At 50.2% G+C, this 26,579-nt stretch overlaps 2 protein-coding genes and 1 long non-coding RNA gene across 3 annotated transcripts; 2 read left to right on the top strand and 1 right to left on the bottom strand.

The window, feature by feature from the left end:
- The first annotated feature begins 3,524 nt into the window (after positions 1–3,524).
- Positions 3,525–5,396, top strand: LOC147653200 (uncharacterized). Its single transcript, XR_015287038.1, has 3 exons — positions 3,525–3,761; positions 3,913–4,041; positions 4,578–5,396. It is a non-coding gene; the product is annotated as an uncharacterized LOC147653200 (long non-coding RNA).
- A 4,409-nt stretch (positions 5,397–9,805) lies between these two features.
- LOC147653199 (uncharacterized) lies at positions 9,806–14,261 on the bottom strand. The gene is made up of 3 exons (XM_086890181.1): positions 13,931–14,261; positions 13,643–13,813; positions 9,806–11,810 (listed from the first exon to the last, which is right to left on the bottom strand). The coding sequence occupies exon 3, from the start codon at positions 10,950–10,952 to the stop codon at positions 10,308–10,310; it is 645 nt and encodes a 214-aa protein (XP_086746307.1). The 5' UTR covers positions 10,953–11,810; positions 13,643–13,813; positions 13,931–14,261; the 3' UTR covers positions 9,806–10,307.
- An 8,604-nt stretch (positions 14,262–22,865) lies between these two features.
- LOC147653198 (uncharacterized) lies at positions 22,866–23,689 on the top strand. The gene is made up of 2 exons (XM_086890444.1): positions 22,866–23,167; positions 23,483–23,689. Exons 1-2 carry the CDS (start codon positions 22,913–22,915, stop codon positions 23,687–23,689), a joined length of 462 nt encoding a protein of 153 aa, XP_086746570.1. The 5' UTR covers positions 22,866–22,912.
- The last annotated feature ends 2,890 nt before the right edge of the window (positions 23,690–26,579 follow it).

The following is a 26,579-nucleotide window of genomic DNA, read 5'->3' as shown; positions in this document are numbered from 1 at the left end:
GAACGTGCAGCATGTCTGTGTGTGCATAAGCTGCAGGTGCAAGCTCCTGACAAATGTGTTCTGCAGGTACAGTTTCTCCCTGCCGGATGCAGTGGAAATGCTTTCTGCTGGTATTCTCGCCAAGAGTCACAGAGTGCTTAACTCAGGAGCTCTGAGAATGGAAGCGCAAGAAGCGTTCCGCATTTGGTGGGATATTTTTCTAGAATTTGGTCGTGTTTTGAGAAGATTTAGGGAATTTGGTGGGATTTTTCCTGGAATTTTGTTGGATATTGAGGAGATTTTGTGAGATGTTTGTGGAACTTTGAGGGACTTTTCTGGAATTTGGTGAGATTTTGTAGAGAACTGATGAATTATCAGGGATTTTTCATGTATTCTGTGGGAATTTGTGGAGATTCTGTGGGATTTTTGTGGATTTTGGCCGTGTTTTGAGTCCCCTCAAAACCACACAAATCCTTGAAAAGGTCCACCAAATTCCAGAAAAATCCCACAGAATCTCCACAAATTCCCACAAAATCTAAGAAAAATTCCTCAAAATTCTTCAAGTCTCCTCAGAATCCCACACAATTCCAGAAAAACCCCACCAAATTCCAGAGAAGTCCCACAAAACTCCCTAAATCATTTCAAAACCCTACCAATTCACAGGAATGTCCCACAAAATCTCTACCAATTCCCAGAACATCCCACAAAAATCTCACAAAAATCCCTAACACTTCTGAAAACTCGACCAAATTCCAGAAACGCCCCATAAAATCAGCAGTTTCCCACAAAATTCAAGAAAAAACACCACAAAATTCCCTAAATCTTTTCAAAATACCACAAAATTCTTGAAAAGCCCCACCAAATTCCAGAAACATCCCACAAAATGTCCTCAATACCCAACAAAATCCCAGAAAAATCCCACAAAATTCCCTAAATTTTCTCAAAACTCAACCAAAATTCCAGAAAAATCCCACCGAATCGCCACAAATTCCCACAGAATACATGAAAAATCCCTGATAATTCGTCAGTTCTCTACAGAATCTCACCAAATTCCAGAAAAGTCCCTCAAAGTTCCACAAACATCCCACAAAATCTCCTCAATATCCAACAAAATTCAAGAAAAATCCCCCAAAATTCTCTAAATCTTCTCAAAACACGGCCAAAATCCACAAAAATCCCACCGAATCTCCACAAATTCCCACAGAATACATGAAAAATCCCCGATAATTCGTCAGTTCTCTACAGAATCTCACCAAATTCCAGAAAAGTCCCTCAAAGTTCCACAAACATCCCACAAAATCTCCCTAATATCCAACAAAATTCCAGGAAAAATCCCACAAAATTCTCTAAATCTTCTCAAAACACACCACAAAATTCTAGAAATATATCCCACCAAATCTCCACAAAATCCCACAAAATACATGAAAAATCCCTCAAGATCCCTAAATCGCCTCAATATCCCACAACATTCCACAAAAATCACACAAAACCTCCACAAGTTTCCACAAAATCTAAGAAAACTTCCTCAAAAGTCTTCAAGTCTCCTCAAAACCACACAAAGTCCTTGAAAAAAACCACCAAATTCCAGTAAAATCCCACAGAATCTCCACAAATTCCCACAAAATCTAAAACAAATTCCTCAAAATTCTTCAAGTCTCCTCAGAATCCCACACAATTCCAGAAAAACCCACAAAATTCCAGAGAAGTCCCACAAAACTCCCTAAATCATTTCAAAACCCTACCAATTCACAGGAATGTCCCACAAAATCTCTACCAATTCCCAGAACATCCCACAAAAATCTCACAAAAATCCCTAAATCTTCTGAAAACTCGACCAAATTCCAGAAACGCCCCATAAAATCAGCACAGTTTCCCACAAAATTCAAGAAAAACACCACAAAATTCCCTAAATCTTTTCAAAATACCACAAAATTCTTGAAAAGCCCCACCAAATTCCAGAAACATCCCACAAAATGTCCTCAATACCCAACAAAATCCCAGAAAAATCACACAAAATTCCCTAAATCTTCTCAAAACACGGCCAAAATGCACAAAAATCCCACAGAATCTCCACAAATTCCCACAGAATACATGAAAAATCCCTGATAATTCGTCAGTTCTCTACAGAATCTCACCAAATTCCAGAAACGCCCCACCAAATTCCAGAAACATCCCACAAAATGTCTTCAATATCCAACGAAATCCCAGAAAAATCACACAAAATTCCCTAAATCTTCTCAAAACACGACCAAATTCTAGAAAAATATCCCACCAAATCTCCACATAATCCCACAAAACACATGAAAAATCCCTCAAGATCCCTAAATCGCCTCAATATCCCACAAAATCCCACAAAAATCACACAAAACCTCCACAAGTTTCCACAAAATCTAAGAAAAATTCCTCAAAATTCTTCAAGTCTCCTCAAAACCACACAAAGTCCTTGAAAAGGCCCACCAAATTCCAGCAAAATTCCACAAAACCTCCACAAGTTTCCACAAAATCTAAGAAAAATTCCTCAAAATTCTTCAAGTCTCCTCAGAATCCCACACAATTCCAGAAAAAACACACAAAATTCCAGAGAAGTCCCACAAAACTCCCTAAATCATTTCAAAACCCTACCAATTCACAGGAATGTCCCACAAAATCTCCACCAATTCCCAGAACATCCCACAAAAATCTCACAAAAATCCCTAACACTTCTGAAAACTCGACCAAATTCCAGAAACGCCCCATAAAATCAGCACAGTTTCCCACAAAATTCAAGAAAAAACACCACACAATTCCCTAAATCTTTTCAAAATACCACAAAATTCCTGAAAAGCCCCACCAAATTCCAGAAACATCCCACAAAATGTCCTCAATACCCAATGTTTTCTGCTGCACTGTTTGTCATAAACAAAATGAAGATTCAAAAAAAGCCCCACAACCTTAATAGCCTTTTGCAGAAATGAGGCAGACCCAGCAATCTTGAAGCAGTCATTGCTTCAGTCTTTCTATAACTCTGAAGACAACTAAATGAACACAGAAATCAGAGCTCTCACACACCCTACAGCCAACAGCTCCCAAAATTATTAAAACCCTTATTGATTCAGTTTATTGCAGATGCTGTCCTGAAGCAGAAAAGGTGATTCTGCACTTCCTTAGTCCTTTTCCCTTGGACTGAGGTTTGGTTTGGCCTTGTGTGGTCCTGCTGAAGAGCAAAAGAGAGCAGTGACAAGGCTTCCTTCACCCTGGGATTATAAAATCTTGTTGTTTGGGCAGAGACAAATCCCTCCCTGGCTACAGCCTCCTGACAGCTACAGGGGCCAGGACCAGGTGTCCCCTGAGTCTCACTGAGTACTTGGTTTATGCAAAACATTGGGGCTCATTCCATTTGCTGAGAAGAAGAGCCAAAGATGACACACCTTGGGCACCGTCCCCTCCTCACCCCAAAGTGCCCCCCAGGACGGCCTGTGGCTCATCAAGTAACATTTCTGCAATCAGGCATCGCCAAAAGTGTTTCTAACAACACATTCCATCACTTCTTGTCACTTTTTATTCAGTGCAAGCATGGAAATGTCTGAGATAGACAATGGAAAGCAATACATAAAATCCAAGACAAGCGATCATAAATGGCCCTGCTGGGAAAGCAGATCCCACGGAATTGGATGGAGGTGGAAGGTCACTCCTAACACATTAAATACAACAGCCAAAGCAGATCCTGATGTCACCCTGATACTGAGATGGAAAAGTCACCTGCTTAAAATCATTGAAAAGGAAAAGAAGGAGCAGGAGGACAGGTGGGTAGGTGTGTTGGTAACTCTGTTAAACACAGTTTAAAAAACCCCAAAACGCAGTAGTTATTAACCAGATATTTGAGGAGGCACAGCCACAGCTCTCTGCAGAACATTTACAAAGTGCTTGACAAATGGAAAGCTGGATCTTTTTCAGCAAGTGCCGTGGGTGCTGTGCACCCAGACCTGGAGCACCAGGGCCATCCATCTGCCTCAGGAGTCCTGCTTTCATCCTTGGAGTGTGCATCCTTCCATCCTCCAGTGTGCACCGGCACTTCAGATTGAGGTAAGGACAGCACTGAATAGGGGAAAAAGAGCAGGAGCTATTCCCTCCATTGAATATTGATTGGCACCACCACGTGACACATTCACTTGAAGACGAGCACAAAGGGATTACAACACAATTGTCCCTGTACAGAACAGAAACCAAGCTTCTCCTGCTGCTCTGGCCGGTCCCTAAACACAAGAAGGAGCTGTAGGTTTTCTCCATCGCTGCTGGTGCAGCTGAAGCCTTAAGTTCCTTAAGCCTTTCCTGTTTCCCTGAGTTGTCTCTCATTTCCATCACCTCAAAATGGGCATCTGTGGCACTATGAGAAAGGGCAGCATTTTCCTTGGGAAACAGCCGGAAAAGAACCAGAGCAGGTGTCCCAGACTGGGGGCTGCCCCTTCCAGGGGATTGTGTGTCAGCTCTGTTAGAATTGCTAATTATTTAGGCACCTAATTGGCTCTGAGGAGTGGATTGGGGAGAGATGGAAATGCAAGCCCTGGGCTGAAGGCCGTGCCCGAGGTGTGCCCAGCTCCCTGCACACCTTTTCCCCCCAGGTGCAGACCGGCTCCAGACGCTGCACATGGAAGGCAAGGAGAGCTGGGAGCCGAGAGAGGAGCGGTTTCTCCTGGAACACCGGGAGCCCTTCCATGGCAGCAGCTCATTCCCAGCCCCTGCCCCACTCTCTGCTCCCAAAGGTCACCGGGAACTCGCCCAAGGCCCGGGGGGCTCGGCAGGGCTTTCCCACCTGGGCCGAGTGCCACAGGAGGGGCCCCTGCAGGATTTCGGTCTCGGTCGGGTTCCAGCAGCTCAGACTGGCTCCTGCATCCAGCAGGGATTGGGTGGGGATTTGGTTGGGGCTTTTTGTTTGCTGGTTTGGCTTTTAGTTATTTAGAGAGTGCTTTGAGGGTCAGTTTTGCTGCTTCATCAGCTTTACCCCCTGCCCAGCTGCCTGTTGTGTGCATGGAAGGGTTCAATCTGCATTTCGCTTCTTCTGCACCCCTACTTTATTATTTTAGGCTCTTTATTTTCATTTTTCTCTTTTCCTTTTGACTGTTTTTTCCCCCTTTCATTCCCCCTTTTTTAATATTTATTTTCTGCTGTGGGTTTTTCCCCCCCCCCCCTTCGCTCACGTGACCTCGGTGCTTTCCTGTCTTTTTGTAAATTTTTCTTTTTTCTTTTTTTTTTTTTTTTTCTTTTTTTTTTTTTTTTTAATCTTCTCCTGATCAGAAGCCCCTGGGGCAGCTGCACAGCCGGGGCCACTCCTGGCTGTCAGAGAAGCCGGGAGCTGACTGCTCTACGGGATTTGTTTGCTCCCAGGTCTGCGGCTCGGGGCTCTCTCTCATCGTGTTTTATCAAATAAAGTTCGTGTGGCATTCCTGGCTTTGACGATGGTGTTTTATTGGGATGTGCCAAGCCCGGATTCCCCGGGAAGCAGCAGGACGGGTTTCCCTGTGCCTAAGGACAGCCCCGGAGCCGCGCAGTGCAGAGAGAAGCCGATCCTAAGCCACTGCTGATGATCATAACCGAGTTGAAATTAGAAGAAATGAGAAGTCCCAGCTGAAACCGATACAGAAGCAAGTTTTGATTGGTTTTCAGAGCCTCCTGCTTCATACGCTTTGCCTCAGGAGCCAGGGAAATGGCTCCGATTCCCCTCCCGATGCTGCTGCTGGTGCGGAGCTGCCGGCCGGGCTTCAGGGCTGCTGCGGCTCCCAGAGACAGCCGGCGCTGCCTTCGGGGGCTCGGAGCTGAGCCCCGCTCCTGCAGCTGTGGCTCACACAGACCCTTGGCTGTGTTTGGGGAGCTCAGAACCAGACTCACCCCATCACTTTGGGGCTTCACAGAAGGCGGCGAGTGCCGCGTTTGAGGGGCTCAAAATTCAGGCTCAGAGCTTAAAAGCAGAGACCGAATCCTGCGTTTTGGACTCTGACAGCAGCGGGCTCACGTCCGGCCTGGATTTGGGCTTCAGGCACAGAGACTGAGCCCTGGTTTCGGGGTTTCGGTCCGAGCGAGCGAGTCCAGGCTCCAGAGCCCGAGTGCCGCCGATTGACTCTCAAAGCCAGGCTGCGCTGGCCAAGTGCAGACAGCGATGAACCGAGCTGAGATTTGGGGACGTGAAAGCCCGGTCCCTCAGAGCGAGCATCCGGGCTCACAGAGAGCAAGTTGTGCATTTTAGGGGCTCGAGGCAGAGACCGAGTCCCGCCTTCTGGGGATTTGGCTTCACAGAGCTTCGCGTTCGGGGGGCTTGAAGTAAATCCCAGCCGCGGTGCTTCGGTGTTCAGAGCGGGCTCGTTCGGGCAGCGTCAGTCGCAGCCTCTCAGCTCTAAGGGCCGCCTTTGGCCCCGCGGAGAGCTCAGAGCCGGCGACTCGGAGCTGCCTCTGGGGCCGGCGGCGGAGCCGCGTTTGGGGCTCGGAGCGGAGCCCGAACCCCGCGTTGGGGGCCACGGGCAGAGCCCGGCCCGGCGCGTCGGGCTCCGCTCGGGGCCCCGGGGGCCGCCTCGGCACCGGCAGAGCCCCGGCTCCCCGCGGCCGGAGCGGGACCGTGCCCGGGGCCCCGAGCGGCCGGAGCGGGACCCGGGCGCGAACCTCCGGCTCCCGGCCCGGCCCCGCCGCAGCGCCCCGGGCTCGGAGCGGCCCCGCCGAGAGCGCCCGGGCCGGGCCGGGGCCCGCACAGCGCCGAGCGGGGATCCCGAGCGAGGCCCCCGGGACAGCGGCACCCGCGGGGCGGGACAGGAACGGGACGGGATGGGCCAGGAGCGGGCCAAGAGCCGGGGCGGGGCCGGCGCAGGTGTTCGGGGTTGGGCCGGGCGGGTGCGCAGAGGGGAGGGACGGGGGCGGGAGGGGCTTAGGGGGGCGGACACCCCCAGCCCCTCCCACCCGGGACACCCCCCTCCGGAGAGGCCCCGCCCCCCGCCCCTCCCCGGGGCCCCTCCTCCGGAGGGGGCCCACCCTAAATCCCCCCCCTCCCCACCCGGGACCCCCTCCTAACGAGGGGGCCCTTCCCAAACCCCCCCAGCCCCCCAACCCTCGCTACCCCACCCCAGACCCCTCCTGAGGAGGGGCCCCCCTGACCCCCCAGCCCCGGCCCGGTGTGATGAAGGGAAAGCCGGAACCCCGGCAGTGTAGGGCGGTGTTGGCAGCTGCTGGGGGGACCCGCACAGCGGCTCCGGCTCCTTTTGGGCACTCAAAGCAGGGGCGCCGGCTCCGGCCCTCGGGGCTTTATTATCCGGCGCCCCGAACCTCGCGGCTTCTCTGCCAAGGGCAAACAGAGACCAAGGGGAGAAGGGGACACGGGGACACGGAGGGAAAGGGCCGAGAGACAGCGCACAAGGAGGCAGAAGGGAGCAGGAGCGGAGGGCAGCAGGGGCACAGAGTGCAGGGAGAGCGGGAAAGAGGAACAGAAGCGGGCTCGGCCTTGGGAGGGAAGCACGAGAGGGAGGTGCAGGTGGCAAAGGCCGAGCGGGAATGGGGGGCGCTCAGGCTGGGTGCCCGGGGCAAGGAGAGGGGAGGAAGGAGGGCTGGGGGTGCTCAGGAGGGGAGAAGGAGCGGGCTGAGAAGGAGGAGGAAGGAGGAGGGATACACTGGAGGGCCGGGTGTGCAAGGAGGAGGGACAGGGGAAGAGCCAGGTGCAGGGGAGGAAGAGAAGAGCAACGGGGGAGAGGAAAGGGGGGTTTGCGGGGAGGAGACGGAGATAAGCGGGAGAAAGGAAGGGAGGAAAGAAGGGTTAGAGAGAAGCAGGAGTGGGAAGCCGAGGCTCCCGCGCCTCACCTGGGCCCCGCCGGGGAGCCCGGCCCGGCCCGTGCCGGCACCTTCGAGCGCTGGGGAGCAAATGGCGGCGGGAGCGACTTCCGGGTCTTAAATCCCCCTCGGCCCCGCCCCGCGCAGCCGCCCTGGGGCCCCGCGCACCTGCCCGGCCCCGCCCGGCCCAACCCCGAGCACCTGAGCCCGGCCCCGCCCCCGCCCCGAGGCCCCGCCCCGAGCACCTGAGCCCGGCCCCGCCCCCGCCCCGAGGCCCCGCCCCGAGCACCTGAGCCCGGCCCCGCCCCCGCCTTGAGGCCCCGCCCCCGGCCCTTCCCGCGCGGGGCCGCTCCCGGCTGCGGAAACAGGGAAATAAACAGGGAAATAGGGAAATAAACGGGAAACAGGGAAAGCTGTAGGCGGATAGAACACAAACACCCTGCGGCGCTCGGGCCCCGCCGAGAGGCCCCGCGGGTGTCCCGCTGCGGGAGGACTCGGGAGCAGCCGGAGCTCGGCCGCTGCTCTCAGCCCCGAAGCCGCCCCCTGAGCCCGGGGCCGGGCCCGGACAGCGCCGGGCCGGGACTCCGTGTTCCGAGCGCTCGCTCGCAGCATTTGGGCTCCGTCCCTGAGCCCCAAAATGCGGGATTTGGGCTCCGTGCTCACGGCCCGGGCGAGTCTCGCTTTGCACTCCCAGAACACGGGGCTCAAGTCGCTGTTCCACAGCCCTCGGCCCGGCCAGACCCAGCACTTGGTCCCTGAGCCCTCCACACCTTCACCCCCACCAAAAAACCCCACAGGATTCAAGACTCCGATTCTGAGACCAGAAAAATGCTCCATTTATTAATCTCAGCTCACAGGGCTGTGGATTTCACTGTGGACATCCCCACAGGGGCTGACAGGGAACGGAGCTCTCACACCTCTGATCCTGCCCTGAGAACTGCTTCAGACTGGCAAAAACCACACGTGGGATAAAAAGGCTGGAAGGCTCCCCTGGAGCGAAGGCACGTGTAGCCAATCCGCATTTCCTTATTATCCCAGCCATGTGCTATCCCGTTATCCCAGCCCCGCTCTGTGCTGCCGCCTCCAGCTCACTGCCTGACCCCGCCCGTGGCTCCGGCCGCTCCCGAGGCACCGGGAACACGCCCGGAGCTGCTCGGCCCTGCGGAACTGAAGGGCTGGAGATGCCCAGGCCCGAGCAGGGGATGATCCAGGGGCTCCTCCCGTGTCCGGAGCTCGGGCTGAGGCGGCTCCCCGGGGATGCCCGCGCTCCATGCGCTGCCCTGCCCTCTCTTTCGGAGGAGCAGCTCCGGTCCCGGCGCTCGGGGCGGGGCAGCAGCGCAGGGACGGCCCCCACGGGCGCTCGGGACCCGCGGGCTCGGCTCCGGCCCCGCCGGGAGGAGGAAGGAGCGGGATGGGAGTGCCCGGCTGTGCCTGGCGCTGGCAGCCGACAGGGCCGGTCCCCGCGGGAGAGAACTCGCTCTGTGTTCCCTGAGCAGCAGAGAGGGATGGCCAGAAGCTTCTGGTGTTCATTTCCCAGACTGTCCCATCCACCGATCCCAATGTGCGCGAGGCAAAACAGCCGCGATGGCTGCAGGCTTCAAAACAAAGATAAACAACGTGGTTTTCCTTTCCCTCTTTCAGGCAATTATATGTAGGTAGGATTAATAATACCCGATGGCGTTTTCTTCTTAAAACTCTGGCCAAGACCGTGCTACTGACTGGGTCTCCAAAGCAGGAAGATGAAAGTGATAAATTAAATCCGATGCCCGACCTTTGCATATTTAGCTTTCCATTACAGAAATCCCTGGATGGATCCACCTGCTCCTCTGCTCGTATTATATTTTGTCTCACTCTAATCCCATTAGGATACCCTAAATCCAACCTGTTCTGCTCCTCACACCAAAGCCTGAGGTCACCTCTGCTCATGACATTTGCATGGCACACGTTGTTGTCACACAGATAATGGCAAAAACAATTTCATCTTGTTCTTTCCCCCGGTACAACTGGGGCAGCTGGAGCTGTGAAATGAGGTGACAGGACTCACGAGTAGCTCTCAACATGATCTAAACACGGAGCTGCTTTTATTCCAGCCTTCCCCTGTAGAAAACACACGGTGTAAAATGCCACCAAAGCAGGAATTACTGCTGGAGCTCTCTTTGCCCTTGGCACACAAGGGAAGAGCCCTTCCTGGAGTTCGAGTGTCTTATTCCCACTTTTCAGTGCTCTTGGATCAGCCTCTGTGCTAATTGAGATCTTCCTGATAGGTCCTGATCTTTCAGAAGTGGAATCAAAGCAAAGTGAGGTAGAACAGAGGTGAGCCAAAGCCCAGCCGTGTGTATGATCTTTCCAGCTGTGCACCTCCCTGGGAATTGCCTGTTCCCTGCACCACCTGACAGGAGGGCACATGGGATCCCGAGGATATTTAAAGGCTGCTGGGACAATCCAGACAAATCTTCGCCGTGTGCAAGGTAAGAACTGGAAGAGCTGCTTAGAAAGCTGCTGAGCTGAGCAGAGGTGGAAGGAGAGGAGGAAAAGGCTGGTTCCCATCCTCATTTCCGGGCAGGGATGAGGCCAAGCCTGCAGGCACGGAGCCTGCTGGAATCCCTGGCAGCAGGCACAGCCGCTCCCGGGAAGCCGCGCTCCCGTTGCACAAAGCCATCCCCGCCTGCGCAACCTGCGGTGAAAGCCACGGGATCAGAGCCGGGAGACTCAGCTCGAGCCCGGCTGCGGCTCAGCCGGGCCAGGTTCCGATTATCCGGCAGCACCGGGAGGCGCTTCCGGGCCCGAGCCCTTCCCTCGGTCCGCAATGAAAGGCGGCTGAGCGCCCGGCCCGAGCCGGCTGAGCTCAGAGGAAGGCTCTGATTGTGCCCGATTGGGATCAGGAGCCCACTCCCGCCTGGCTGAGGAGCTCCAGCTGGCTCCTGCGGCACTGAGGAACAGCTCCCCCGGCAGTCCGGGCGTGGCTCCCAAAGCTCTGCCCGAGCTGCAGCACTTCCCTTTATTCTCCAGCCGCTGCTGATGCCTGGGATGTGTCGGGAGCAACGCGGATTGTCCAGGGAGGGATGCTCCGGGCTGGCTGCCGGGCGGGTCAGGCAGATGACCTCCACTGCTAAGGAATTTCCCACATCCCAACCAGTCCAGCTGGCAGGAATGATGAACTGGAGGATTTGACAATAGAAATATTGTTCGGGCATTGTCTCACCAGGTGTGGGCACTGCAACAATCTGATCTCACGGGAACAAACAGTTCTGATTGAAGGGAAGGGCTTTGGTGTGACAGGAAGAGCTGCCTGAATCCCAGTATCCCTGGCCACCCTCACCTCAGCCCCTCCAGAGGGAGGGTTGTGGACACTTCCTCACCCCCATCAGCTCACCCAAGGCGAGGTGCTGCTCCTGGCAGCTCAAACACTGCTCTGCTTTGGTCCAAGACCTTTCAGATATTCCAGGATGAGGACTGAGAAGCCCAGGGATAAACAAAGGCCTCTTGGAAGGCAAAGCATTCATTTTGTGATTAAAAGGCAAATTAAGAGTCCTTTTATCTTCACGGCTTCTGTTGTCTCTTGCTTGTGTGGACTTTTGCTTTCTGCCCTTGGCAAGGCTTGGCACACTCACCTTTCGGCATTGCCATCCTCTGCCTTGCCCGGGCTGCCTCTGGTTCAGCTCCCCCAGCAGCTGCTGCCTTCAGCCTGCTCTGTTCTGCCCCAGCTCGTGTCCCTTTCCCTTGGCTCCTCCCTGCTGTGCCCGGCCAGTTCCCACCTGTGAGCAGCAGGGATTCCTCGCCCTGCCCAGGGCAGCCACCAGCCCCGCACATTCCCCAGGGTCAGCCGGGCTGCTGCAAACCTTTGGTGTCCCAGAGCTCACGGATCGCTGCCAGGACAGCAGCTGGGGAGCTGGAAGCCTCTCCTGAGGATGGGGACTGATGCGCCTGGTGCCTGGGAATTCACCCAGGAATACTGGATCCAGTGCTTATGAGCAGTGCAGCCAAGGCACCCCATTTCCTGCTCGCTGAGACACCACCAGCACTGCAGCCTGGCAGTGACTTCTCGTGCTCTCCTGAGAATGCAAATGCAAAGATCGTGGCTCTTGCTTTGGAGGCTGTGATCAAGATTAATTTTCAGTAATTCGAAACAATTATTTCTCCTCATTGCTTAATTCTGTCTGCAGCTGGGACTCCAATAAGAGGAGAAAGGAGACAGTTCACTGGAGCCCCTCTCTTGCCAAACACTGAGGCTCATTCAGGTCCTGAGAGGAAACTCAGGCAGGGAGAGCTGCCCCTGCCCTGCTGGGATTGCACCCTTCATTCATGAGGGAGAGACGTCCTTGTGAAAACCGCTCCAGTTGTCTCCATGCCTTGTAGTTCCCACTACAAAATTGTTTTGACCAGAACTGAGACTGCTGAGCATCACTGAGCAGCAAAGGAGACATCCAGCAATCCCCATAACCTGGCAGAAATCATTGCTGGCCATGGCCTGAGCCCTGGGGTGAGAGTCCCAATGGGAACAGCAGCTACAGCCACCCTGATATCCCCAGGAATGTGAGAAACCGCTTCTTCCCATGGCTGGGAGAATGTCTTTGTGCATCTCCAGGATCCACCCTCAGCACTCACTTGGCCTCTACACATATTCATTCCTTACACCTTCCTCACAAGGCATCCCCACCAGTTCCATCTCCTGCCTGCTGGGCAATGCTCCCCCTCCTCATTGCAAAGGGCAGAGCGAGGAACTCTGCCAGTGCCCTTCACTGAGCTCCTCTCACATCATCTCTCCCTCCTTTCATTTCCTTGCCAGCAAGGAGAAAGATTAAAAGGGGAAGAAAAGTGCGTTATGATCTCTGCAAGGCCAGAAAGTGGCCTGAAGAGACATGTGAAATTTTTTCCAGGATGATGTGTCACACCACCCTGAGCTGGGCTCAGCTTTGAACAGCCTGAAGGGCAGCACTGCCAAGACCCAAGGCAATCATTTCTTTGTAGGCAGCCCAAGCCCATTTAATGTTTCACTGTTTGACCCAGGGATCTTGAGGGATTTTCTCCAACCCAAATGATTCTGTGACTGCATATTCCCAAAGTCAGAGGAATCCAGACAAACAGACATATTGTAGAGAAAGTACCTTTTCGGAGTGTTTAGGTAAATTACAATTATTTCCCCCCCAACAGACGGACTATTTTCTGCTCAGTATAAAAAATGTGTTTTCCAGCACAAAAGCTGTAATTCACCTGCCATCCTCTAGCACCCTAAACCAGAGCAGTAAGAGGCAGCCACGAGGAGCATGGAAAAACAGACAGGCACAGACTGCCCCTGCCCAGCCCAGGGACGAGTCCAGAACTGGCTCCTGAGAGAGAGCAGGAGAGTTCAGGGATAAAATCACCTGACTGTGAGGACTGGCCTGGTCTCTCCCAGGCTACACTTCCCTTCTTACTGGGAATTTACTGGGCCATGGCAGAGGATTCTGTTTAGTGACTATTGCCCCTGCCCATGAATGTCTGATGGATTGTTTGGCATTCCTGAGCTGCCTGCACCAGCAGCAGTCTGAGGTGCCACGTTCAGTGGCTTCAGGACCTCTCATTTCTCAAACTGGCCCGTGGTAACTTCAGCTGCCGACCCCAAGCTCTTCATCTGGGGGGAAACAGGGAACCGCTGCTCCTGGAGATGTTCCTCATCGAGAGTTGTGGGCCACTTATCCTTCCTGCTCCTTATCCCAATCAACCCTGTTCTCCCTCTTGGTATCCATACCAATCTTACTATGCCAAACACTCCAGCTAAAGCTGCAGTGCCACTGTGGACATACATGGAATAAACGGAGCTTGCTCTGGGTTTTTTCCAAATACTTTAAAATTCCTTTGTCTGTTTTTCAGCTCCAGAAACAGAGATGAGAAAAACACAAAGTACCTCTCTTGGAGCTCTCTGGACAGTGAGGTCCTGTGAAACCAGTTCTGTCTGGAGGGCACCTTTGCAGATTCTGCAGTCAGGTTCATCGATGGAGTAGCGCTAAGTGACAGGAAAACCTGGCACCCCCTGGTCCCCCTGCACTCCTCAGCTATGACAGCGACGACGCTGACTCTGTTTGAGAGGAAGCTTAAGCTGAGCTTTTGACAGACTCAGGAATGCTTATGGTGAATCTCCCCAGTCTCTTCTCAAGAGCATCTCTTGGGCTCAGTTGATAAAGAGCACATTAACCTGTCCCGCCTGTCGCTCTCCTCAGCACCGACACTCGCGGTTGGCAGATGGCGCTGCCAAAGGAGCAGCTTGGACCTTTAAGGCAGGAATATGGAAGGTGGTGTCAAAATGAATCAGAAGCTCAAGGTAGATGTGATCCAGCATTTCCAAGACTGGAGAGAGGGAGTTCACTCCTAATGCCCCCCAGGAGACCCCGTTCTCTAGAAACAGCAGGGGCAAACACCAAGGAATCCCCGCTTTACTCAAATCCACTGTGGTGGGTTTAGTGTGCCTGCAAGGAGAGGAGAACAATAAAACAACGAGTGGTGCAGACAGAGCCCACTCCACTGGCAAAGGGACCTGAGCTTCTGCAGCTCTGTGACCTCAGCCTTGGAAGATTCCAGCCTTGGCACTGAGGATTGCTGTGCCTTACTGAGTTTGTAAGGTGAGTTACAAGAGCTGACACGGAAAAGCTTTGCTTGCTGCGGACAGCACCGAGCTCAACACACCTCAGGTTCTGTGGATAGAATCTGTTTCTCCTGGAGCTGCAAGATTGAATCTCTCATTTTATACATGAAACAGCACTTGCTATTACCTCATTATGTGGTGCTTGGTAAAGGCATGGGTTTGAAAATTCTCTTACAGAGTATTTCTAGAAAAGGATCTATGAGTGACTGAAATGCTAGTGGTTTTTATTTCATATCATAACCCATCATGATGAAATGGAATGATGAAAGGCCTGGCTTTGTCTATCTGACTAATTGCACCCATCTTCCAAATCTGCTGAACGATCATTTATTGTTTCCTACTTTGGATGATCAAGCATTTTATCGATAAAGCTCATACAGCAATGGTTCAGAATCATAGAGAAATTCAGTGTCAAATCTGGAAATTGAATAGGTGTCCCACAAACAGCAATCACAGCCAAACCATGCCCCCAGGACAATCCTCTACCCAGGAATAAAATAGGAGCCCCAGTCCTGGAGAGGGTCAGCCCTCAGCCCAGGACTAGCTGTGAATTCCTGTAATGGAACACAAAACCACAGGGACTGATTTTCACCTCCACCCAAATTCACAGCTCTTGCGAAAGCCTGAGCTACTGACAAATAATTTCAACTTCTGGCACTGATTATGCTTCTTAGCATAATATGCTTCATAGAACACTGGATCACAAAAGTGCACAACCACCCCCATTTCTCTGTCTGCTGCCCCTGCTCTGACACTGGGCCAGAAGACCCAGGATGGAGTTTTCTGAGCAGGAAAGGCCCATCAACCAGAGGATGTCCCTGCATCCCGAGAGAGTCAGAGTGCTGAGATGGAGATCATCACTGCACCATTGTGGCACTTCTTTAGAGACAGGTCACCTTTGCCTGCTCCAACTGCGTGGGTCACAGCACCACTCCTACTTGCTCCAAACCTGGCAGCAGAGCTCACAACAGCTGGAAGAGAAACCTGCCCCTTCCCTGCCTACCTGGATTCCTCCCATCAAGTGCTGCAACAGCAGGGTCCTAGGCCCACGCTTTCTGAACCTTTGCTAAGCGCAGCTTTTTCAAAAATAAATTAGAACACAGCATTATTCTCCTTCCAAATCTGTAGCTACAAAATGTTTCTGCTGTAGGAAGCAGCGGCACCAAACACAAACACTGACCCAGCAGCCACTGGAGGTAAGTGACGGCAGCAGGAAGGAAAAGGAGCACCAAGAGTTTGTAAGGACAATCATGGCAAAGTTTCACCTTTAACACGTCTGCCCTAGCCTGTGCCACGTTACCGGATACATCCCTGCTCCCGGAGGCGCAGGGAAGGATCAGCGGGAGCGGCCGGAGCTCCCGGCAGTGCCAGGATTGCCCTGGGCAGAGGGCAGAGAGCCGTGCCCGGGCTGTCCCCACGCTGTTCACCCGCTGCTCCCGGGCCTGCCCGCAGCGAAGCCGACCGTGCTGAGCCACAAATGAAACAAAACCCGAGCGCTCGGATTGCTCCCTGTCCTGCCAGAGCCCCTTCTGCTCTTTGCCACAAGGCAAGGCCCCAAGCCACCCCTTTCTGTTCACCTCTCCATCACTCGGTCAAAAAAAGAACATTTATGTTTGCAGCTTTCAAATAAGTTTCCTTCTTCAAGGGATTTCTTCAGATCTGGCACAAACCCCCTCAATAGAATAAATAATTCTAATTGGCTTCCTAACAGAGGATTTTGCTGGACCTTTCCTAATAAATCCAAACAGTTTCAGCACAAGATGTGCATGGTCATTTTTCTTTTCTATCCCTTGCTTCATGACTCAACTCTTCACTTTATTGTACTCAATTTTATAGTTCAGATTTTAAGCTGAAGAAAAATCCTTCTCTCTGAAGAAGATTTTCTCATCAATTGAGCCATATATATTTTTAATAGGGATATCAAACCCAGCCTGATGGAACAAACACCTTGAGACACCTTCTGGACATGAATGTCTCTTTAAAAATATTAAAGCTCTAAGGGTTGAATTCTTTGCAGGTTTAACTGAACTGAAAGAATAAGAGACTTTGCAATGGGATGAAATGATGACTCAGGTCTCTAGGACATAATCAGGTTTATAGGATCTCTCCAGCAGCCCCCGTCCATAGGGCTTTGCACTCCTGTTCTCCCATTTAACAGAGGAAATAGGTACACTTAAAAAGGGTTACCAAAACCCTTTTACCTTTAACCTATTAACAAAAGCTAAACGAGATACTTGGGAAAATCCTAATGCAAAGAAACATTCTGAGTGCGGCATTTTCTTATTGAATAAGCTCTTATTTTCTTAGCCAGATTCCTGTGGTGGAATCTGGCCTTGAACAGAGATTTTTAACACCAATATTGTGGAATGGGACGAGAGGACCTTTGTTTCCAGCTGCCTGTGCTGGTTTCTGTTCACCCTAGACTGACACCAAATAAACACGGTGCTGGGTTTCCATATAAATTATTGTAGTAGAAAGGTACCTGTTATTCCTTCAGAAAGAGCTCCCTACAACAACACAAAATTTCTTCCCAAGCCAAGGGAAGTTTATTTCCCTCTGTAATTTTACTGTGTGTGTGTGTGTGTGCGCTAGGTGGAAATAGAGAACTGTGAAAAGGCTCATTTTAGCAGGGATAACAGCTCACAGAAGTTATTCTGAGGCCTGGGCCGGAATGAATCACATTCCCACGTGTGTGTGCTGCCTGGCAGCAATCAATGCTTCCTCTTAGCAAGGGCACTCCGGGGGATGGAGAAATCAGAGCTGTGAAAAACCCAGCAAATCCTGCCTGACAGCTTCTCCAGGCAAACCGCCCTGCCGGGGCACCGGGAGCACGCTGGGATGTCGGGCCCATTCCACAGGGGCTCCTTTGGGATCCCCGCGCATCCCAAAACCCCATAACCCACTGCCCACCCCGGCCCCCAGTGCACTGACCTGGCTGGGAAGCTGTGAAGCAGGGGAGATGCTGATGGCAGAGGGCTGGGAAGCAGGGGAGATGCTGGGATGGCAGAGCTGGGAAGCAGTGAAAATATTGCAGTTCTGTAATTCAGGAAGAAGCACATGTTCCAAAGGAAATCCATCCAAAGCAGATTATACAGCATAGATTTGTTATCCATTTGAAGTTATTAACTGGAAGACAAAGAAAGATTTCTTTGGTAGCCTCACAGGTTTATCTTCAGCATTTATAATAGGACAGTTACTCTGCTTTAAATATAAGTGGTTTCTTTCCCCCAACAGTCTCATCTCCCTCCTCACCAAGCTGATACAGAATAGAGGAGCACAGATCGTGTGAGGAACAGATTTGGAATTACATAAATGGACTTACCATGTGGCTACAGCTGATATTTCCAGCTCTGTGGCCTAAGAGCATCCATCCAATGTCCTGCCAGTCCAGCACTTCCTGATGGTATTTGCAGCCACTGCTTCCACAGAAGTCAGAACAACGCACTTCTCCTTTGAGGTCATCTGGCTGCTGCAAGTGCAACAATGGAGCCACCAAGTTCCAGTTGCAAGGTCAGCATTACAAATTTAAAACCTTCCTGTTACAAAAGGTAAAGGCTCTCCAATCCTGCTGGAAACAAGAGCTTTGAAGAAACCTAACTCTTCCAACTTCAGCTTGCTTCCAACTTGACGGTATCAGCTTTTTAAATAATAAAGGATTGTCTGTAGATTACTGTGGATTAAAATTAGAACTGCAGACCTGACTATTAGTCTCAAGTTTGACGGTGTGAGGAAGGTGATGGTCCTTCTTCTCCATCCCTGGAATCACCATCATGCACTGTCTCGACTATCTCCAAGAGGTATTTTTTTTTTCAACGTGGATAAACAATTTTAGGAAGTTTGGAACAGGGAGAATGGCTGCCTTCCATACAAATCAAACAGGTTCCATTTCCAAGTGATTACAATTGTATCAAAGTCTTCAGACCCAAATAGGTGTAGCCGCTGTGAAATACAGAAGCCCTTATGAAAGGCTCACTCAGAAGGTGTGAATAGAATAAAAAAGAAATTCATTATAAAAAAATGAGGAAGGAAAAAGCCTTCATTCCCAGCACTGCAGAATTCCAGCCAAGTAAAATCTCACTCACTTTACAATGAAAGGAAAATATTAGAGTGGTGGTGGCAGGGACAAGGCGAGGATATACGGTGCCAGGGAGGATTCTGCACTTAGAGATGCTGAGTATCCAGCCATGAGACAGAAATTCAATTGCCAAGGCATTTGAATGGAGTCAATTAAGTCACATCACCTTTTCTATTTCAGTGTTTCCATCTGACAAGAAAGCAAAGGCGGGCAGCAGAAAGCAGGTGAGCTGCTGCACTCAGGGGTAGGGATCAAATGAACTATGCTGGTTCCATATGCACTATGGGAAAAGCAGGCAGAAGAGAGGAAGAGCTCTAAAATTAAGATGGAATTTTAACCTCTTCCTTCTCTGTTGACACTGACTGTAGGCATGTCTAACAGCTTTTCAGACAATTGTGTTTGATTTTGTTCCACAAACCTTACCTAGATCCACATTCATTAGCTGACTCTCTGCTGCCATCAAAATTGAGGGAAGGAACACCTTTTAGCACTGCTTAGAAACAGAGGAGATCAAACTAAACTCTGCAGCTCCAATGAGCGAAGGAATTATGTCCTATCCACCTTCATGAAGCCGCAAAGACCAAAATCTCTTGAGAGCGTGCCATTTCCTTTCAGCCTTGTGCACTGAGCCTTCAGCTCATCACGGATCAAAAGATGCTGCACTAAATTACAAGAAAAATGACTGCATTCTGTTTAGTTGCAATCCTGGTAGTCATAACAAATCTTGTGTGCATCAGATGGCCTCCAGAAAAATCACATGCAACAGCAACACCATCCTCAGATGCTCTCCCAGTACCTTACCTAATCATTGCTCCGTCACTGGACAAGACTTGTCCCCACCCTTCACACCTACAGCAACAAACCTACAAATCTTCCAAACATTTCTTCAATTCCACACCCCTCCGGAACATTCCCGCTTAAAACCGCACAGCTGCCCACGGGACAAAGGTCCAGTGTTACAAGCTGCTGCTCTCCCTCCACACAAGCCCCTTGCACATCTTGCACTGCTGCTCTGAAACTGCACAATTTGTCAGCAGCACCATTAGACTCAGAATTGGGAAACAATTCCTTCTGCTGGGTTAAGTTGGAAACAGTTCAGGCTACAGGAGTTCTTTATTATTCACCCTCATGGAATGCCCCTGCCCTTCAGAGCTCAAGCACTCCTGTGCAGAGCATCTCATGGAGCCAAAGAGAAAGGACTGCTGTCCCAAAAGAAGAGTCTGGGAGGAACTCCCAGTGTCCTTCATGCCTTGAGAAAGCTAAGGAGCAGTCACTGATGGCCTAAAGGGTACAAATTCAGTTCAGATGACAAATTTTCCAGGGTGATCCCCCTCCTCTTTATCTTCTAACACAACTACAAACAAACCAAATGATAGATTTCACAAGGAATAAGGGATGTTTAAAAGCAAATCTCTAAACTAAGCCTGGCATGCTCACCCAGGAGTTCAACACAGCAAGGCAGGCACTCTGCACTACCTAGTTCATGGCAAGAGATTTCTAAACTCTACCAAATGAAGAGAAGAAATGAAAGAGAGAGCAATAGAACCGTATTTTAATTCATTTCAAGGCATGGAATAACACAGAATCTTTTCCATGAAACTAGGGCATTTTTCTCCCTTATCTAGTGCCCAAGTAAGATTAGAAATTGGGAAAAAAAACCACTGAAACTGCAAATGCATTTTGCCCCCAGCTAGAAACAAAAGGTAATTATTTGAAAACTAGAAAAAACTCCAAGAGGAAACGTAAAACATTATGGAATATGTATTATTTTTATCACCCAGAATTCCCCATGTTAAAGGCACAGAGAAAACCATCATTCAGAAGTGGGAAAACAGAGGGACTGTACAAGTGAAATGGAGTTCTGACAAATGATGCTGTGTAGAATATGGGTTCCCAAACCAACAGAACAAAGGCACCCCGACAGCAGCAGCCTCAGAGATTGTACATTGCAGCTGAAGCACGGGGGTTTCTGTAGATTCACCTTGTAAACTGGCACACTTACTTGCCAAGGCTGCTGAACTTCTTTCACCTTAAACCACAAAACCTCCCAGTCCTTCCACAGCAATCACTCCATCAAATCAAGGCAGACCAAAACATGTTCTTTGCGCTGTTCACAATAAGATGAAGTTATGTGCCCAAGAGATACCATTTGAAGTCAGAAGGAACAAGCCAGCAGGTGTAGAAAACTGGTATTTGAAGAAGTGACAAAAAGACAGCAAACTGAAGCCCATGCTTAATACAAAACCCCATGATTAATAGAACACAAATGCAGATGGATATGATAAGCTTGCACTGTCGAAGCTAAAATCATTTCTAACAAAAATCACCACATTTCCAAGAATTCAGTACCACTTGTGGTGGCCACTCCTGATCTCTACATAATATGTCAGCAGTTCAATTGGCAAGAATCTCTTTTTCTAGATCCAAGCAGGGAAGAAGTCAAGGTCCCAGTGATATGCAATTCTGTAGCTTCATTAGAAACCTTTCATCTTTCAATAGTTGAAATCCAAGCGAGAAAAGAACCTGTTTGGACACCAACTATCCTTAGTAGCAATGTTTTGCAGCACGCAATTTGAAAAGGTTAACCTGCCAGGCAATAATACAGACAAGAAAAATGAAAAGGAGGGCAAGGAGAATCATCTGCTGCTGAAACTGCTCTTCTACAAAAACCAAGTGATATGAAGATTCAGCCCGTGAAGAACACATTCCTCAACCAGGAGAGAAAAACACAATTCTTAAAAATCTCTTCTGTCGTTCTGATTGGGAACGGTGGGAAAGAACGACACGGACTCTCAAGGGAGTCACAACAGGAGAATCTTCTCTACTTTATTACTCTAGGCTTGTCTAATAGACAGATACGTGGAAAGTACAGAAAGGAAACTCTTATTGCTTAGTAAAGTGCTACATCACCATCATTGGTCAGCGGGGCTCACCACCCCCCTGTCTTTCTCCTGCAAGGAAAACAAGAGGACAGACAAACAGCACCTGGCAGCTGTTTTCTGTCTGTGAGGATTGTTTTGAAATCCTCCTATGAATTCCCAGGCTAGCTTCTCGGGCAGGACTGATAGGCCATGGGGCCTGCAGTTTCTGCAGCTCTCTGCAGCCTGCTCCAAAGCTAGCATCCATACTCTCCACTACATAAGAAATAGAAAATTGACTACAAATCACGTGTTCACTACTTGTTGCTTGTTCACTACTCAGACATCAGAATTACTACCACAATACTAGAAGAACAATCCAAGAAACATATTCCAGGGATGCATTTTAATTCATTTGCTGCTGCCAGTCGTGCTGTGCTTTGCTTCTATCCATCCATCCTGCTGCAAAAAGGTTCAACTGTGTTTTCACCATCACTTCAAATCAGCTCTTTGACTCACAGCTCACCGCAGACCTCGAAACAGGAGGCAAAGATCTGCACCACTTGGCCTTTCAGAACTTCTCACCCATCTATGACCTTTCTGGGGCCAGCTTCAGAAAATGGGGGGGAAGCCATTCCAAGGAACACGACCAAGGAAATCACACAGCACTCGGGACTTGTTCCAGGCATCAAATTTTTAATGGATGATGTGAAGTAACACCGAAGCAATTCCTGTCCACAGAAAAAAAGATTTCAAATGGTTTTGTCTCAAGGACAATCACTGGAGGTTGAAAATTTCTGGTGCTGAAAGTTACATGAGGTCCTCAACATTGAGCAGTCAATATCCCCACAGTCTAAACTGTGAAATTACTACCTGGGCAAGGAGAACATTTTCAGGATTTGCAACTCATCTCAAAGCCTCAGTAGAACTCAACCAGCAGAATTCCCCTGAGATGGCACTGTGTTCTGGAAGCCCTCAAATACTCACTAAAACAGACTTGACTTTCACTAGGACAGCTGCTCATGAAAATCTGGGGTAAAACCTATGGGCAGTGGCCATGTGCACGCATATTCCTTCTTCCCACAGCAGGCCCAATCAAATCCTCCTTTGAATGGCCTCCAAGTTGAGCAGCACTCATTGGCACAGCCTCTTCTCCCACAGACAGGCCAGCGAGCAACACGGCAGCGCCAGCCAGGTGGGCAAGGACAAGAGAGAGCAGATGCCAACAAGGCTTGGAAGCTGGGCCAAGGGAGGTTTACGCTGGCCATTGGGAAGAACTTGTGCCCAGCGTGGGCCATCAGATACTGCAATGGCCTGACAGGGGCTGCTGGAGTCATCATTGTGGCACGGGTGCAAGGCAAGCCAGGCCGCAGCGCTCGGGCCCCACTCTGCTGGCCATACTTGCCGCCATGGCTCCCAGCTTGGACTCAACATTCTCTCAGGGCTCTCTGCAGCCAGGGCGTTCTGTGCTTCTGTGACATCACAGCCTCTGGGGACGGCACGCTGGCTGGCAACTGTCCCCAGCTGTTGCTGCGCCCCAGTGCCCAGGCACAGCTGCTCGCAGAGAGACGCCCAGAGCCTCGGTGCTGCTGGCAGAGCACTATGGCTGCTCACGGCTCCTCCGCGCTGCTGCAGCTTTACGTGCTGCTGCTCTTGGCCCATCCCCTCGACCCTGTGAGCAAACCCGAGAGGAGCACGGGTGCCTCTCCTCTGGTTCCGGAGGATTTCGACCTGGAGGAGAAGGACTCTGCGCTCCTCTGGTGGGCGTCCAGGACACTCCTGCTCATTGACGTGCTCCTCATAGGAATGGCCATGGGATGGGCCCTTGGAAGAAGATTTCAGAGACGCTGGGGAGAGGTGAGGCAGGGGGTGGGGGGTCAGGGGCAGGTGGGATGGGGCAGACCTTGAGGGCCTCTTGGGCACCCTTTGGCCAATGCCCTGCGGCAGAAGGGGCCTGAGCTCCTGGCTGGGGAATGTGGCCCAGGGGCTGAGCTCCATGGACAGCACCAAGCAGAGGCGGCAGAGCTCTGCCTGCTGCAGCCTCTTCCCCAGGCCAGCCCAGCCCAACTGGGCCCGAGTCTCTGTCTCCCAGGCCAAAGGCAGCCCCACAGGTGCCGGCCCCGCTCTGCCTCTCTGCCTCTTCCATGGGGATCCCTGTGCTTTGCCTTGCAGCGGAATCTCCAGAGCCCTTCGGGCCGTGCGGGGCCCCGCCGCCATCGAAGACTCGGCTGTCCCACCAAGTTGATGCAGCTGCTCAGGCAAAACCGTGACCTGATGCGGCTGCACCTTCGCTACAGCTCTCAGCCGAGGAGGCCAACCACCAAGACGGCGGCAAAAGAGGGCAGTGACAGGAGACTCCGCACCTCCCCACAGCTCTGACCTCCAGCGTCGCGCTCCAGCTACAGAACCTTACGGGGAACGGGTGACCAGTGCCCAGCCCAGGCACTGCGACGTTCCCCACCTTACAAGTTAGCCACACCCCTGTTGTTGTTCGATTCCCCACCACGTTTCCCCCAAGAAGTTGACCTTTCCCTTAGTGTTCAGTTCTAAACAGTTGAAGCATTGAAGTTTCTTAGCCTTAAGATTCTTACCCCATAGTCTTCTAGTAACGTTGGATTGTAGATTTTAGAAGTAGTCAAGTGAATAAAGTTCACGTTTTCTACACGTTGCTGTGTCATTTTCTTGAGGTTGCACCTGAGACCTGGGGACTCCTTGAGAGATGGCTTTGCATGGCAGCTCCAGACTGCCTGCAATGGAGAGCCCCAGTGCCCCAGCAGGCTTTGCAAGAGCACGGAGGGCAGCGGGAAAGAAGAAGGTGGCCAATATTCACCTGCCTCCACCTTCCAAGGAAGCTTGCAGTCAAACCCTGTCTGCCCTTTAGGGGGGACCCTAAAGGCCCCGGCAGGCATCACCATGGCCCCAGGATGGGGGGCTTGCAGCACTCTGGGGCACCAGGAAAGGAGCAGGATCATCCCTGGAAAGCTGTCTGGAGACAAATCCAGAGACGTCTCCCCTGGCATCCAGGCAAGGGCTGAATACAGGCAGGCAATTAGATCCACAGGCTGCCTGGGCTATGGCACCAATCAGTCCTGCTTCATAGATTTCGGGGGGCGGGGTTATACAAATATATATATATATATATATACGCATATATGTATATATGTATCTACATCTGTATTTAGTTCTTTGTATTTATCCTGTTGACCCTCAAATAGGATTAGATTTCATTTTCCTACGAAACAAAACATCCATTTTTTGATTTTTAGGAATCAACCATCTGTGCTCCCACTTTAAATCACTTCTCTCAAACTCATTCTGCATCTTGCTCCTTTCCAGCACCATCAAATACCTCTGTTAAAATACAGAGCATCAGTGGAAGGACGACAATCTTGTTACTTGCTGAAGAAAGTTAACTTGGATGACATACCTGCTTTTAAAAATCCAAGAGGAACAAAACCTACACATCAGCTTTAGAATTTCAAAAGCTGCTTCCTCAACTCTTCCACACCACTTTACTCTTTGGGGACATTCAGCAGCAATACCAAACAAGCACAGAAAAGAAATGGAAGAAGAAATGCAGATAGTCAACAGCTGACCACCTACCAAAATACATTTTAAATGCAGCTCCAAGTTCTCCAAGAGCAAGTTTGAAGTGTAAATGGAGACACTCACACAAAATTACTACCAGGTGGTACTTTTGGCATTTCCTTGGGCTTTCCTCTTCATTTTTTTTTTATCTCTCACCTAAAGCAAGAGAAAAAACCCCAAACAAACACAACCTTTCAGGCAGAGAAAAGATGTGGTTGCTCTTGAAGAAAGCATTTCATTCTGCCTGGAGAAGAAGCTGCTGGGAAAAATATTAGCTTTTAGCAAAATGGCACTGTGCTGTTGCACTTGTTCTAGCACTGGGAGAAAGAACAGGCCCGTCTGTAAGGCTCCTGCAGCTCACCCTGGCTGAGGGTCATTGACCACTGAGCACTGCAGGCATCACTGGCAACAACGATGGTGGAAAATGGGGAGGGAGCAGGATAAATAAATGTTTGCCATTGCCTTAGCCAAAAAAACCCCAGACATCAAAAGCAACCCACCCTCAAAACAAAGCTATGAAAATAGTTTGCCTCTGAATTTAAAGAACTTCAATTAACTCTATGATGTCTGCTTTTGGTTCAGCATTCATCAATCTGAATTTGAATATGCACAGGGTAATGAAAGGTAACTGAAGCTTAAAAATCATGTCTATTGACTTGTGCATAGCCTATACTGAAGCACATTAAAAAGCAGCGTTTTGCTTGAAATCTGCACGGTATTAACTTCATTCAGTCTTACACTCACTAGGTAATTAAATACATGAAGAAATAGATTTTTTTTTTTTTATTAAGAATGCATTATTAATTAGGAAGGCATGGCTTTAGTAGAGTCTGCTGATACCAACATTACTCAGCTAAGTTCAAAGTATGAACACAAGAACTTGATGACAGAAGCAATGTTCATCAGAGCCTCAACAAGAAAGTTGCAGTTCCAAGTTTTTCAGATGTCCTACACTTGCTAAGGCATCTCCAGAAAGAGGAGTCAACTGAAAATAGCACAGGAAATTTGAAACCCATTTCTCTTTTTGTCTCTTTTTCCTGAACTTTCTTGTGGGCAACAGAAAACTCCTAATATGTGGAATGCAATGTAGTTTTTATGCCAGAGTCATGAGTCATCCCCTCAGTTCCAACCTGATCCAATGCTCACTTGAATCTTGGAAAGGCTCAAATCAGCAAGATGAAATTAAAATTGTATTCATGAAAAGAGCTCTTTACTCTCCATTCCCCTCCCTCCCCCAAATACATCAGCACCAAGTGAGAAAGGCTCGATTTGAAAGATAATTATTACACAATTAAACTTGGACATAGCTAGTTTGCTACAAGTTCCAGCAGACAGACAAACAAGAGCAGAATCAGAGGTTATCAACCTCAATAGAAATTCCAGCTCATGCTTTCCCCAAAAGCCTCATTTAATTTATCCAGGATTAAAAAATAAAAGAGAAATGAAAAAAAATCACATAAAAGCATTTCTCATAGTATATAGTGAAATACTATCGTTTCCACCTGAAATATTCATCATCATTATTATGTTTTTCCATACTAAATTACAAAGTCTCCTGCACCCATCTTCCCAATATCTCATTCTAAGTGCTTGCTACTTTAGTCCCTTAGGAAGCAAAAGGAGCCTCAGGTGTCTCTGGATCAACAGAAACTAAACAACACAGCTTGACAAAGTATATCAA

The sequence above is a fragment of the Cyanistes caeruleus genome, chromosome 5, assembly GCF_971803275.1.
Source record: "Cyanistes caeruleus chromosome 5, bCyaCae1.hap1.1, whole genome shotgun sequence".
In the NCBI taxonomy this organism is placed as follows: Eukaryota; Metazoa; Chordata; class Aves; order Passeriformes; family Paridae; genus Cyanistes; species Cyanistes caeruleus.
This window is presented reverse-complemented; position numbering and strand designations above follow the sequence as displayed.

Bases quoted from the DNA above. Each gene is read 5' to 3' on its own strand.
- LOC147653199 (XM_086890181.1), bottom strand. From the start codon at position 10,952: ATGCCCGAACAATATTTCTATTGTCAAATCCTCCAGTTCATCATTCCT.
- LOC147653198 (XM_086890444.1), top strand. From the start codon at position 22,913: ATGGCTGCTCACGGCTCCTCCGCGCTGCTGCAGCTTTACGTGCTGCTG. The intron at 23,168-23,482 runs GTGAGGCAGGGG...TTTGCCTTGCAG, and splicing joins TTCAGAGACGCTGGGGAGAG to CGGAATCTCCAGAGCCCTTC.